The following is a 14,340-nucleotide window of genomic DNA, read 5'->3' as shown; positions in this document are numbered from 1 at the left end:
AACACACATGGACATGGCATAGATGCAAGAAGAAGTAAGTCAATTAAAATAATTGACGGTGCCCAAAAAGAACTTTTGAAGCTGCTGCAACAAGTGAAGAGGACCAAGTGAAGGGAAAGCACAGGAAAATAACTGAGTCAGGCGCCACGTTGTGCTTGGCAGCAAGAGTGGTTTGCAGCAAGAGCGGTACCTAGCAAAAGAACAAGAAGTGGGCTGTGAAGTCCACCTTTTGTACACTTTTGGACTAAAAAGCTTCAAATCACTTTCCAAATTGAGTGGATGTAAGAAGGCATAATTCCTGGCCAGCGTTTCCTTCCCTAGAGTCTAGTAGAGGGGCATGTATTCAAGTGAGGCTGACTCTGACTTTTCTTATATACTTGTATATACTTCTTATATATTTGTGTGTTATCTCCCCTCTTTCTTTCCTTCCTTCCTTCCTTCCTTCCTTCCTTCCTTCCTTCCTTCCTTCCTTCCTTCCTTCCTTCCACTGCCTTCTCAAAGCCAACAATTTCCCCCCGATAACTAACACAATTCTTTAGTCCTCACCCTCCACTTGTAACTTAGTTTAAGTGCTGCTGTTGTTGCTGCTGCTGCTATTTTGATTTCTTAGCTGCCCCGCACCCTAAGGTCCCAGGGTGTTCCACAGTGACCCAAAACACAGTATTAAAAACCTTCAAAACAAACAGGGTGGGTCCTGAAAAATTATATCTCAGGTGTCAAGGGCCAGGGCAACGGTGTGTCTTCAGCATGCAACAGAAACTTTACAATGAAGGTGCCAGATGTACCTCTGTGGGGAGGGAACCCCACAACCTAGGAGCTGCCACAGCGAACGGTCTCTCTCGAACCCCCACCCCTGAGCCTCTCTGAGTGTGGCGAAACTACCAAGAGGGCTCCCTCTGCTGATCTTAACGCCCAAGACTAGAGCATCTGTAGGAAAGGAGGCAGTTTTTCAGACATTTGGGACCTAAGTCATTTAGGTATTTAAACCCACACTTCCATTTTCTCCTGTTGCTTTCCTGGGGAGCAAATGGCAACCAGGTTTTCTGCGAATTGCTGTTTGTTCCAATTCATCTCTAAAGAGCAAGTTTTTGCAGGGGAAGGAGGAAGGGCAAAGGCAAAACCACTCTGACCTGTGCTTTCTAAGCACAGGACAAAAGTATGGACAAGCCCTGATTTGATTGGGCTAGAAATAAACTTGGCAACTAATGCAGCTGTTTAAAAGCAGGGGTTGTAAGTTATCTATATGGAACCTGAGCCAGTAACCTGTCTGCTGTGGGCTGGCCCTGTTTGCCTGGTTCCAGGTAGCAATCAGGCCACTGTATTTTTGTACCAATTGTAGCTTCTGAACATTCTTCAAAGGCAGCCCCACACATCGTGCATTCTCATAATTTGGGGTGTGAAAACCTCTCCAGTCACAGTGTGTAGGACTCCTCCCAATCATCTATTTATTGGGCATTTATCTTTATTTGCTTGCAAGCATTTATACATCTTCCTGCATAAGCCATTCATTCATGACACACTTGTCAGTGCATTTCCCTGTCACCTTAATAGCTACAGAAAGTGTTTATTTTAAAGTGGATGTGTTGTTCTCCGGTGACAGAGCCCTTTAATCCACTTTAATTGCACACACCTAAACTTCCCGGTATAGCAAAATACTGACTCCTGGGTCACTGGTGTATTGGCACGAGGACATCATGCTTGAGCACAAAAAGTAGTTTTAGCCTGGACAGCTGAATGCTCCCTGGGCTTCTGATGGCAGATGTGTGAGCTGAGATAGTTTATTTTTAAAAAAAAGGCAATTTATTAAATTTTCCAAATAAACACATCAAACACATTAAACAAAACAAACATTCAAAAACAAATACAACACACACAATTATCTTTTTAACAATTCTCCCCAAATCTCTAATTCCCAATGCTCTGCCGAGCTTTGACTTCCCTCCCTCCCCTCATTTGGTTTTCTTTCCAACTCTTATCTCGCAGTTCCTTATTCCTTATTTAAAGTCATTTCGTAGGATTTATTTCAGTTCTGCAAGTGTTTTTAAACTTCTACAGTTCTTTTCCATAAAATCCACAAATTTACTCCAGTCCTTTTGGAACTTGAGTTCCAAAACTTGTCTCCCTTGAGTTGGGATAGTTTAAAAGCTCATTGTGTGAAACAAGGATGTGCGAACGTAAGTTCCTTACTCAAGCTGCTTATGTACATGTGTTGATTGGAAACCAAACTCAAACCTCCTTACTGTGTACATATCAGCAGTTCTGGGGAAGAGTTCAGTATCAGCAAATGCAAAGTAGAAGCCATGGCTGAAAACTTGTATTGTCACTTGCTGCTTGTTGGTAGTGCCAGGAATGTGCCCAGGGAGGGTGGGGACTGGGGACTGGTGGCAACAAGCAACACACCCACCTGGGAAAACATGTTGGCTTGCCTCTCAGCTCCGCTCAGCCTCTGCTGACACCAAAAAGCACAGAGGAAAACGAAAGCTTGTCTTAAGAAAGAAAATAGCGTAAGCTGCCTGAGCTCTGCCAGACCCATCTATTTATTGCCCAAAGCATACAATTCCTGCCTTGTCTCTCACAGCATAAGAATAGGGAAAAATCTCATTCATTTCACTAGCTTTTCCTAAAACTTTTCCTATACACAATATTGGAGAAGAGTTTGAAGTCCTGCATTAAAATAGTTACACATACTTGCAGACGACTGTCTTCAGGTGTGTTTCTTTGTGTTGCATATTATTCAGGGTTTTTTTTGGAGGGGAGTTGGAATTCTAATTTGTGTTTTGCCATGGACTGGGAGAAGTCTGGGAGAGTTGTTGGTATTTTTCATCAGCTGTATAGCACCACAGAGATATAATTGCTAAGTGAAGATGTAACACTTCCCTGACTACTAAAAGACTTCGTGAGATGCCTTTTATTTGCTTAGCATTGATAAGAACTGCCCCGCTTCCAGCACCAACCCTGTAGGGTAGGCTAGTAGCCCTGGTGAACCCCCACTTAGTCCTTTTCTCTCTGCTGTTACCACCCACCTAAGCATCACCTAGGGCCAAGGGTGCAAGATTTCCACTGCCTTATGGTGGTCGCCTTGAGAGTAGGGGAACTGCCAGCTGAATTCCAAGTCTCTGGCTTGGCAGAGAGCCAGTGTGGTGTAGTGGTTAGGAGCGGTAGACTTGTAATCTGGTGAACCAGGTTCATGTCACCGCTCCTCCACATGCAGCTGCTGGGTGACCTTGGGCTATTCACACTCTCAGCCCCACCCACCAGCTGGAAGTGTAACTGAAGTGGTGCCCTCACCAACCTCCGCATCCCGTGATTTGGCAATGTCCACAAGTGTCTTTGCATCAGGGTGTCCCACACCGAGAAGCTTCAGGATGGTGGCCCCATCATTAGAAATGGTTAGCCTAGCCTCTGTCATAATCAATGAGCTTGTCCATGCCCCGAGGGCCAAGAGGTCTGGATGGCCTTTGCAATGACTTGGCAGGCATTGATGTTGCTCACAAGCTGAGGGATCCCCTGGGAAGCGTCTGTGCCTTCCTTCAGTAGGATAACAGGCGTAGGCATCATCTCGGTGGCAGCCAGGTTACTAATGGCCCCTCGCCCATTTCTTCTTCTTTTGGGATCTTGTTGCTACAAACAAGAAAGACTAGAAGCGCAATATACAAATTGAGATTTTCAGGCTTCTGCAAGCAGGGCTGTAGCAAATAGTGTGCTTTAGCACAACTGTGGCCAGATAAAATCCTAGATACTCTGCACATACCTTGCTCAGGCAATGAAAACACAACACACTATTAGTAACAGTAAAGTTTATTTGTTTCTTATTTTACCCCCACCCCCAACAAAATGTCTTTCCTTCTCTTCTGACCTCCATTTTCTAGTTGGGAGCTATTCTCCCACACTGCGGATCATTCGTTGAGAAGGGGCGGGTGAGTGTCTAGATACTTCCGGAGGCGGGTGGGATAATCGGTCATGACTCCGGAGACTCCATAGCTAAAGGCTTCCTCAAAATACTTATCCTCATTCAAGACCCAAAGAAGAACCTATACGGAAACAAAGAAGAAGAGATGACGGGTTTGAGTGTGGAGCCCTGAGTTGTTCTAGCTGATCACTTACTCATGCAGCTATTAATTCAGTCAACATTTCCCCTGCAAACATGATGTTGGTGGTGGAGGAAAAGCCACTATAACTTCCCTGCAATCAGCAAGATGCTCTTTTTTAGAAGAAGAAGAAGAAACTTCCTGATAAGGAAAAATCATGAGGATGGTTTTACTGATTGGAAAACACAAGATGGTTGCACTAATGCCACATGCATCTGAAAACCAATATAGAAGAAGAAGAAGAGTTTGGATTTGATATCCCGCTTTATCACTACCCGAAGGAGTCTCAAAGCGGCTAACATTCTCCTTTCCCTTCCTTCCCCACAACAAACACTCTGTGAGGTGAGTGGGGCTGAGAGACTTCAGAGAAGTGTGACTAGATCAAGGTCACCCAGCAGCTGCATGTGGAGGAGCGGGGACGCGAACCCAGTTCACCAGATTACGAGTCTACCGCTCTTAACCGCTACACCAGGTTGTGTGAGCTCTGAGGTAGGAAGTTCCTGATTGAGATTTCATCTCAGTTATGAACTTGTTAAAGCGGCATTCCGCCGCATGCCATAAGCACCAGTAAGCTTTCAAGTACACATGACAAAAATCTGGCAACATGTGTCTTAAATATGCTACTGTTTCTACATCTCAGCTCCCTACCTGCAATGTGGGAGTATTAATAATGAGCTGCAGTACTTTCACAAGGCTGTAGTTGCAACTACAGTGAAGGAGGAGAGCTGAATTAATCTGTTGCAGTAAAGCAAACACACACACACACACAGAGTCTGCATATTCGCACCACGCATGCATTTAAAACACATGACTTCCCTAAAAGAATCCTGGGAAGGAACTGTAGTTTATCCCCACAGAGCTATTAATGTCCTAACAAACTACAGTTCCCAGGATTCTTTGGGAGGGAGTAATGTGATTTAAACAGATGGCAAGCAATGCAGCCAAAGTCAGGTCTTTAAGATACCATAGTATTCTTAGGAGGAGGATATAATCCATTAAAAAACAACAACCTGATTTAGACACCCCTTGCTTCCTAGGAAAGGGACACAACAATTTATAAGCACACTCTCAAATCCTAAAACAGTGAAAGCCACGATACTTGCTGAGGTAGGTGAAAGCGCTGGGCACACCTCTCTCAGCTTAACCTACCACCCAGGGTTGTTACACATATAAACATGAACTATGCAGCTCTTTTTCCTGAACACACAATAATACTCTATTAATATGACTCTGTGACTCTCAGGTGAAGGGTCAGCACTATATGTAAATATAGCTAATAGTGATATTAAGAAGTCAAATATCCCTCTTCCCCTTGCCACCTATTGCAAAATACTGAAATACCGGCTAAGGCTTTCTAGCTCAGCCTTCAGCAGTTTCTGCTAAGGAGGGACTATAATCTCTCCCCAAATCCTGATTCCTCCAAGTTAATTTACCTGTATCCCTCTGTCTTCCAGATGCTTGAAAAGCTTTCTCCGCATGGTCACCCTATAAAAGAAAGGAAAATATGGAGGGGTGGGGTAGATCATGGCAGATCAAGTGGTAAAATTTGGGGGAGGGAGAGAGAACAAGAGAAACTGCCCCTTTACCTTTTGTGATAGCCCCCTTAACAAAACCATGACCCACTATGACCTTTTTTTTAATAGAAAAAGAACAGCAGCTAAAAGTGGAGAGAGGGGAAATCAGGTGGGTAGGTCATGTGGACGTCCCTATCCTAATAGTTTTGAGCATCAGTCAGTTCTCTAGATTAGAGATACAGAAGAGGGAAGCAGCAGGTGATGAAATGGGCCAGGTTTGGTGGCGAACAGGCTTCTTAAGAACTGAGCAGGTAAACATTGCTTGCTCTCACTCACTTGTGGGTAAATTTAGCCAGCAGTGCTCCAAAGCAGCCCTTTTTTACTGGAAAATATGTCCTGCAATTAAAGGAAAACAAAAAGGCAAGAGAGTTAACAGATCACTGAGAAGTCCTCATTTCCTGCCATTTCTCTTGTAAGCTATCTGTTCCAACACAGTTTCATAAAACCCAAGAGTCACACACTCACTCACTCACTCTCACCCACACTTTTTCTCCATGAGCACGGCATTTAAATTAACTTAACTCACCTGTTATACTTCTTTCCCTAAAGCTAAGCTTGTAAAACATTAAATATGGCATGGGGAAGGCCTAAGGGTGCCAGGGAAAGCCTGTCATGTCCAGCTGAACTTGAGTCTCACTCTCAGTTGCTTGGTAAACCTGAGTCTGAACTATACAACCTCAGGCTGCAAGCAGGGGCTCAAATGACTGAATGCTCCTCCAGTCCAAAATAAAACTTGGAATACTAAGGAAATGGCTAGCTACAAACTTTCCCCCAATATATTAGGTTACTTTCTATTTGTTAAAAACAGCCTGGGTTTTTATTAATAGGTTTTCCATTACAATATATACAAAATTACAAGTAAATTATAGGATACAGAAAGCAGGAGGGATCTGGACAGCCCAGCTTGCAAACCATTGTGAAAGAATTATACATCACACTTAGTTTTCACTTCCCTTTCCTTCATCCTAATAAATATAACGGTATTAACTGTGCAACCAAAAAACAGCTATAGAGGAATAAAAAATGTTTTGATAAGAAGAGAAGCCTCATGCCTATTCTAGTTTGGGCATAGTATTATTACGTTCCTCAGCAAAGGAGGCAAATGGTAGTTAGGTTTCAAGAAGTAGTATTCTCTCTTTTTTGTACCTCTGGCCACCAAAAGTTGTTTGGTTAATTTTTGCATAATTGCAGATTCTCAGGACATATCAAGGCCACGTGAAACAGATGGGACTTTGGCGAACCTCCAGTGCAGAGCAAAATCTAGCTTGGCAGTGGCAGGAATACTTTGCCGGGGTCTTTTAAAGTTTACGAAGGGGCATGCTAGGCTGTTGTTGTTGTTGTTGTTGTTGTTGTTGTTGTTGTTGTTGTTGTTGTTGTTCAGATTCTGTTGTTTTATGAAGAAGCATCCCATCATGCAAGCTCAGCTGCTTAATCTAGTTTTTTAGAACCATGTCACTTCATTGCTCATGCTGCTCCTAACAAGCAGCTGGTACAACTGGTTCTCAGTACCTCACCCCCTGTGTGAACTCACTTGGACCTGGCTTTCCTTCCAGAGGTACCTCATTTGGTTGGACCTTACTTCCCTTCCAGAGTCAGTAATAATCATTTCCTTTCCCACTCTTTCTGGTTCCAGATTTAGAGATAGAAGTTATGAATGTGCATGACCACCAACATCCAAAAAACCAATGGATATCAGTGCCTGCATATCAGTTACTGAGAGTCCAGTGGATAATCCAGCTCTGTCAAATAGTCTAAATTACACAAGTAGAGTCCTAACTGGATCAGGCCAAAGGTCCACCTAGTCCAGCACCTTGCCTTCCAAGAGGATCAGCAAAATTCCTCTGAGGAGCCCACAAGCAGGACGTGAGGGAAACAGTGAATGGTACTCAGAGATATTGTGCCTTCCAACGTGGGCATTCCATTTAGCCATCATTCCCTCTGTTCTTGATGTTAAGGTGTGAGTGCCGGTGTGTATGCGGCCAACATAGCAACACACACACACACACACACACACACACACACACACACACACACGTATGTATCAACAGGCTTGTGGAGCCCTGAGATTTGCGGCTGGACAAAAAGTCTTGGAAAAAGACTTCCAGTTGCTGATACAGGAAAACTATCCCTCAGAACCCTTACATTTCTTTTCACACACACACACACACACACACACACACACACACACACACACACCTCGCCAAGCTTCTGTCACCTGTTCATAATGGAGGGCAATGGAAATTCAAGGAAGGTTTCTTTCAGCGGCACAAACGGCAGGAGCCCTATGTAGTACAGGAGAAGGATCATGATGCCACGTTTAATGGAGAAGATGTAGGGCATCTCTGTGTTCTGGGGGATGGGTAAAGAGGAGAAAATGAGGTGGGGTTTTTGTGGTTTCTAGGCTTAATAGCTGGGAAGAAATAAGGAACCTTTCGTCATCACCCCCACTGATTCCTTTAGCTCATCAGTTGCTGGGTATCATACATCTGCACTGCACATTTGAACTGGTTTGGACATGTATCTTCCCACAAGCAAGCCTATGAGTTGTAGGGTTGTAAGAATTCCCTTTGGGAGCTCCTGATACCTTGCACAGATGTACATCCCCCAAGGTCAGAGGAACCTGACAGCTTAACAAGTTGGAACAGTGTGGGTAAAAAAGCAAACAGAGAAAGCAGGAAGCTGTCTCCTAGCCATGGCCTTATTGATTTATTATGGCATGTACTTTTGACCCATGCCTCATTTTTTTTTGGGGGGGGGCTATATGAAAGAGTCCTGTATAGCCTGAAAACCTGCATACTGTTCTATAATCAGAAACCTGGACCAATCAAAGGCATTGCCTTGTTTAATGGTGCCAGCACATCAGTTACTGAGAGCCCAATAGCTGTGAAGGTGGATGAAAAACTATCAATAACTTACAGCTGCGCAGCATTTCTTGAGTACTTTCCCTTCAAAGGAGGCCCAGATGGTGATGTGGGAGCGACTGTATTCTCGGACAAGATCTGCCACCTGTGCGCAAGAAGAAGAAGGCAGAGTAACATGGATTCAGTTAACAGGTTTTTCTCAAAATCACTGGCTTTTTTGTAGTTGCCTAAGTCAAGGGACGCAAGTGGCACTGTGGGTTAAACCACAGAGCCTAGGCCTTGCCGATTGGAAGGTCGGCAGTTTGAATCCCCATGACAGGGTGAGCTCCCGTTGCTCAGTCCCTGCTCCTGCCAACCTAGCAGTTCGAAAGCAGCTTAGTCATGCTGGCCACATGACCCAGAAGCTGCACGCCGGCTCCCTTGGCCAGTAAAGCGAGATGAGCGCCGCAACCCCAGAGTCGTCCGCGACTGGACCTAATGGTCAGGGGTCCCTTTACCTTTAAGTCATGGAAACTGAATGGAAGATTGTTGTGGGAAGGCACAGGTGGTCTCTCTAGTTACTAATCATTGGTGTGAGCTAGGTGTCTGGACCAGGGCAGTCTATTCTACACAGTCCAGCCCTTCAGAAGTTTGAATTAATTTCAACTTGGTAGTTGACTACAAAGATCAGCATCCTTACAAATGTGGCTGAGTTATATGAATGGGAGGGAAATCCCAGGGAGAGTAGTATCCATGTTAGGTCTGTTAGAGCAAAAACAAAAACTGAGCCTTGTGTAGCACCTTAATCGCTAGCAATTTATTGTGATGTGAGTTTTTTTGTGGACTAGAGCCCACTTCATCCAAGGATGCGTCTGATGAAGCGGAGTGCCTAGTCCCCAGAGGTTTGTGCTATAATAAATTCATCTTTGTCCTTAAGGTGCAACGAGACTCCTTTTTATGAGTGGGAGAGTGAAAATATGGAGATAGGAAAGCAGCACTGATGTTGCCTAGGTTAGCATAACCCACTATAAGGTGTGAGGAGCTGCGTCCGTGATTGGGAGTAGGGTGAGGTCTGAATATTGAAAGGGGAGATTAGCAAAAATCTGGGTCCTGACCTAGAATGAAGATGTTGGAAAGTAAAGAACCATGAGTAGCTTGTTGCCCCCATACCTTTCGTATGAGTTCGTCGCTATCCTCTTTGATTTCTAGATTGATGGGTACTCCAGGGAATTTCTGGAAAACCTCCTCCAAGCGTGGAATCCGGTGGTCTTTGCCATGGGAGTAGGATCCTGTTGGAAAGGGTGGCTTATGCAGCAGGTGGAGCATACTTTGCTGGTGCACAACCCCACCACACCCCGAGCACAGCACCCCTCAACCCAAAGCAGCTCTACTCCTCCTACTCACCTGGGGAAAAGGTCACCTCCAGAGAATCCTTATAGGGTGGCAGATCCTATGGGACACAATTAGGGTAAGGACTAAGGAGCCAGGAGGACACCTGGGTTTTCTTGGGGAGATGTGGGATTGGGGGGCTTAGAACATAGCTTGGGGTAAGGACCCCTGGGTTCTTTGGGATGGGGGCAGGTCCTGGGGCTAGAGCCATTGCCCTCCAGCAAATGGCCTCTAGGCACATGCGGTGGACTTGTAAAAGGGTAAAAGAGTATTGGGAAATGATCCATAATGAATTGGGGGGATGTTTAAAAGTACTTCCCCCCAAAAAAAACTAGAGTCTTTTCTGTTGGGGGTAATTCAGACTGAAATTCCCAGGTGTCAGAAAATGTTCTTTATGTATGCCACTACTGCAGCCCATGTTTTGTTAGCCCAAAAATGGAAAATGAGTGAGGTCCCAACCAAAGAAGAATGGCAACTTAAGTTGACAGAATATGCCTAGCTTGCTGACTTAACTTATAAGAGAACAAGAAGAGCTTACGTTTAGAGAAGATTAGAAAACGATTATTGAATATATGGGAAATAACTGTGTACAGCTGAAAGCACTGGCAGCATTTAGATAACTTCAACAGTGTAAATAAGTTTTGATGGCTGTAAGCAGTGGTACCTCGGGTTGCGGACCCTATCCGTTCCGGGGTGCCGTTCGCACCCCGGAAAGTCCGCAACCCGAGCGGCGCTTTCGCGCAAGCGTGAAAGCGTGATAGAGCGCTTCTGCACATGTGCAAAGCTCGCAAACACTTCTGTGCATGCGCGCATGGCGAAACCTGGAAGTAAGCACTTCCGGGTCCGCCGTGTTCGTAACACGAAGACAGGCAACCTGCAGTGGACGCAACACGAGGTATGACTGTAATGGAATACTGAATGGTTTAGTTTTTGTAAAATATGCAAGAATTGGTGATATGTAAAATGAACCACGGAAAGAGAAGAAGGGAAGTCATTGATATCTTAAGGATGTATGAAGGTAAACTTTAAATTGTAAAACAGAAAATTTAATTTAAAAATTATATATAAAAAAATTATTCAGCCACCTCGCCGGAGCTAAGTAACTTAGGGCCTGGTCAGCGGCTGGAGGGGAGACCACCTGGGAACTCCACATTCACTACCTCATCTTCCTTGCTTCCTTTGTTTAGAATTATGTACAAACTGCTGAATCAAAGAGCTCTCTGTGGGGTACATAATAAAATTGTAGATAAACCATAGCTAAAATTCACGATATTAATAAGCAAATACACAGATATGATCAGGGGAAAAAAATGTTTAAAATGAGTATGGGTTAAGTAAGTTCTCTGGGTGGATAGGCTTGATGAAATAAAGTTTTCAGTGGGCATTCAAAGCAATATAGTATGAGCACCTGCCTAGTTCTCAAGAGGCAGGGAGTTCCAAAGCACAGGTGCTGCCTTGTGTTCTACTACCACAGACAAAAAGAGGGACGCAACTGTAATAAATATCACAGATAGTAATAAATAGGGGCAGGGTACGTCGCAAACCTTATAGTCTGTCTCGCTGATCTTGATGTTATGCCCTGTCTGGCGTTCCAGGTTGTTGTCATGGGACACAACCACAACCCCATCTCTTGTCAAGTGGCAGTCAAGCTCCAAGAGGTTTGTCCTCTGGGTCAGTGCGCTGGAAGGGCAGAGAGAAAGATCAGCATGGGAGGCTGGGTGGCTGTAGCAGCAACATCAGTGCAAGGCAGGATGGGATGTAAGGGGGGGGGCAACACTCACTGGCTAAAGGCTCCTAAAGTGTTCTCAATCTCTTCTCCAGCACCTGAGAAGAAAACGGAGATGTTGACAGAAGGCAGGCACTCGGCTTCCGAAAGGCTGGCATGGTATTACCCCATTCCCCTTCCAGGGTCACTAAGTGCCTGTTCTTTCTGTGATCTAGGAATGCAGCATTGCAGGTCTGGAGAACTGGAGCAGAAACAAAGACATCTGCACCTGTCACAACTGGGAGAGTGGGTGGCCTAGCTGTTCGGAATTATGGCTTCACTCTTTCAGCCCTGGCTTGCTGCAGCATGCCACCCCTCCCCTCCGAGCGAACACCCCTGCAGAACTCACCGCCCCGGTGGGAGACGTGCCGGCATCGAACAGGGAACCTGCGTGGCTTGTGGAGCAGATGTGGCTTCTTCCTCAGGCAGTGGGATGTCAGTGCATAGATCCCAAGGGCAGGCAGCCCAAAGAGGAGTAACTGGAATCCCATGGCAGTGGTGGAAAGTGGCTAAGACTCCTTGGCTTGGTGGGTTAAGGCAGGAGAGAGACGTCAGGCTCAGCCAGGGCCACTGAAGTCTCTGGAAAGTGAATGAGGCTCATGGATTAGGAGCAGAGCGGAGGGAGGAGGGAGTTCTTCAGGTCCTCTGGAAATGGAGTGAAATCAGGTGGGTTGGGAGCCCTGAACTCCTGGGATCTTCTTGATCAAGTGCAATGTGTGATAAGTGTAGAGAGCAGGACTATCCTGGCCGGGAGTGGCTGGATAAGCAGGTTGATGTGATTTTTTGAGGCACTGGAGGAGGAAGGAAACAAAAATGAGGTGTGGATAAGACAGAAACTTACTCCTCCTCTTTGCCTGTCAAGACCTCTCTAATCTTGCACCTGTTCACCTGCTTGAATGACTGTACATATGCATATATAGCGTCACACACACACACACACACACACACGTCATGCTCCTGTACCCTCCCCTCTTAATGCCAACCAGCACATTTTATAGACCGCCACTCCCTTGGGGTAAAGAGCAATTTTCTTGGCAGCTACCAGTCAGGAGAGAAGGTGCTCTCGTCCTTCCTGCTTTGGGCCACTTGACCTCATTCCTTTCTCCTTTGCTTCAAGAAGAGGTTGCTAGAGCCCTTCCCTCCCACCATGGCAGCAGGTCTCATTCCTAAAATTAAATAAAGAAGGGCCTTTTCTGGATGTGAAATGAAATGCATTTTTTTTACAGGTTCGGGATTCCTCTCAGTGCAGCAACTAACTCCTGAAAGGGGATTCCCCTCAGGATAGCAGCAAAAGAGGATTAAGGGGTTAATTTCCTCCTCCGAGTCTACCTTGATCTATCAGCTCTCCCTCTCTCCTTCCCCCAATGCAACTTACATTTAAAACAACAACAACAACAACAACCCTGCCCTTTAAATGCAAAGACACAGGCAACATTTAATATCAGCTGCTGTTTGTGGAAAGAGACGGATCTCCCTTCCGGTCTGTATCTTGTGCCACCTTTCTGGCAGGAGAAGCCTAATAAATATTTAACTGTGGTTGAGATAAGATGAATTTCACTACCAGCTTATCTCATGGGGAAAAGGGAGAGTGTTCAAGTTGTGAGAGAACTGATGGGCCAGGTTTTCTTGCTTTTCAGGGTTTCTACTTTCAAGTCTTTGAACTAGTTATATTGGGATGAAGGGTTCAGACTTTTCCACTTAAGGTTATGTCTCCTCAAGCTGCTTGAAATTAATTTCATCCTCCTCCTCTAAACAGCAGCTCAGTGTCATTCTTGGGGAAAGCATTTATTTCACCATGTTGTTGTTTTCCCCGACAGTTTGCCTTATCATCGTGTAGAATAAGAAACCAGCTTGGAAGCTTGTAAAGTCCTGCAGTGGGGAATCCCTTGACCTCTTGCTACTGGTTGCATTTCAGTTAACTGCACCTCAGGATGCAGTTAAAACTCCCAAAATGTGCTCACTTGGCTTTCCTGACCGGGAACAGGTTGCCTAGGAGGACTGTCTGGTTTGGTCAGTCCAGTGACTGATGCATCATTGCCAGAGGAACGTGTTCCTGCTTCCTTAAAGGAAGTGGTGTTTTGACTCCTCTTAAATAAATCATAAAGGACGCGGGTGGCGCTTTGGGTTAACCCACAGAGCCTAGGGCTTGTCGATCAGAAGGTCGACGGTTCAAATCCCCACGACAGGGTGATCTCCCGTTGCTCGGTCCCAGCTCCTGCCAACCTAGCAGTTTGAATGCATGTCAAAGTGCAAGTAGATAAATAGGTACCACTCTGGCGGGAAGGTAAACGGTGTTTCCGTGCGCTGCTCTGGTTTGCCAGAAATGGCTTACTCATGCTGGCCACATGACCCGGAAGCTGTCTGCGGACAAACGCCGGCTCCCTCGGCCTATAGAGCGAGATGAGCTCTGCAACCCCAGAGTCGTCCGCGACTGGACCTTACAGTCAGGGGTACCTTTACCTTTACCTTTACCTTTAAATAAATCATCATTACAACTTTCCTGACTGTATAGGCTGGTCTCTAATTTACAGTTGGACCAGGTTTGGGTATGTGTGTGTGAGGAAGATGCTTGAAGGGCTAGCAGCAGCAGGACAACAACTCTTGGGGCGAAGCTAATTATTCTGATCTGCAGTGGGTTACATTTTTAAGACCTAAACCCATTTAATCTGGGACTAAGCCCCACT

At 45.4% G+C, this 14,340-nt stretch overlaps 1 protein-coding gene across 1 annotated transcript; it reads right to left on the bottom strand.

The window, feature by feature from the left end:
- Positions 1 to 3,780: 3,780 nt before the first annotated feature.
- On the bottom strand, positions 3,781 to 13,058 carry GDPD3 (glycerophosphodiester phosphodiesterase domain containing 3). The gene is made up of 10 exons (XM_035136471.3): positions 12,006 to 13,058; positions 11,673 to 11,715; positions 11,436 to 11,571; positions 9,907 to 9,952; positions 9,673 to 9,791; positions 8,579 to 8,668; positions 7,878 to 8,011; positions 5,939 to 5,998; positions 5,522 to 5,573; positions 3,781 to 4,031 (listed from the first exon to the last, which is right to left on the bottom strand). Exons 1-10 carry the CDS (start codon positions 12,145 to 12,147, stop codon positions 3,897 to 3,899), a joined length of 957 nt encoding a protein of 318 aa, XP_034992362.1. The 5' UTR covers positions 12,148 to 13,058; the 3' UTR covers positions 3,781 to 3,896.
- Between the last annotated feature and the right edge of the window lie 1,282 nt (positions 13,059 to 14,340).

Source organism: Zootoca vivipara, chromosome 12 (assembly GCF_965207765.1).
Source record: "Zootoca vivipara chromosome 12, rZooViv2.hap1.1, whole genome shotgun sequence".
In the NCBI taxonomy this organism is placed as follows: Eukaryota; Metazoa; Chordata; class Lepidosauria; order Squamata; family Lacertidae; genus Zootoca; species Zootoca vivipara.
The sequence above is the reverse complement of the archived record's forward strand: the minus strand, read 5'-3'. Positions and strand labels throughout refer to the sequence as shown.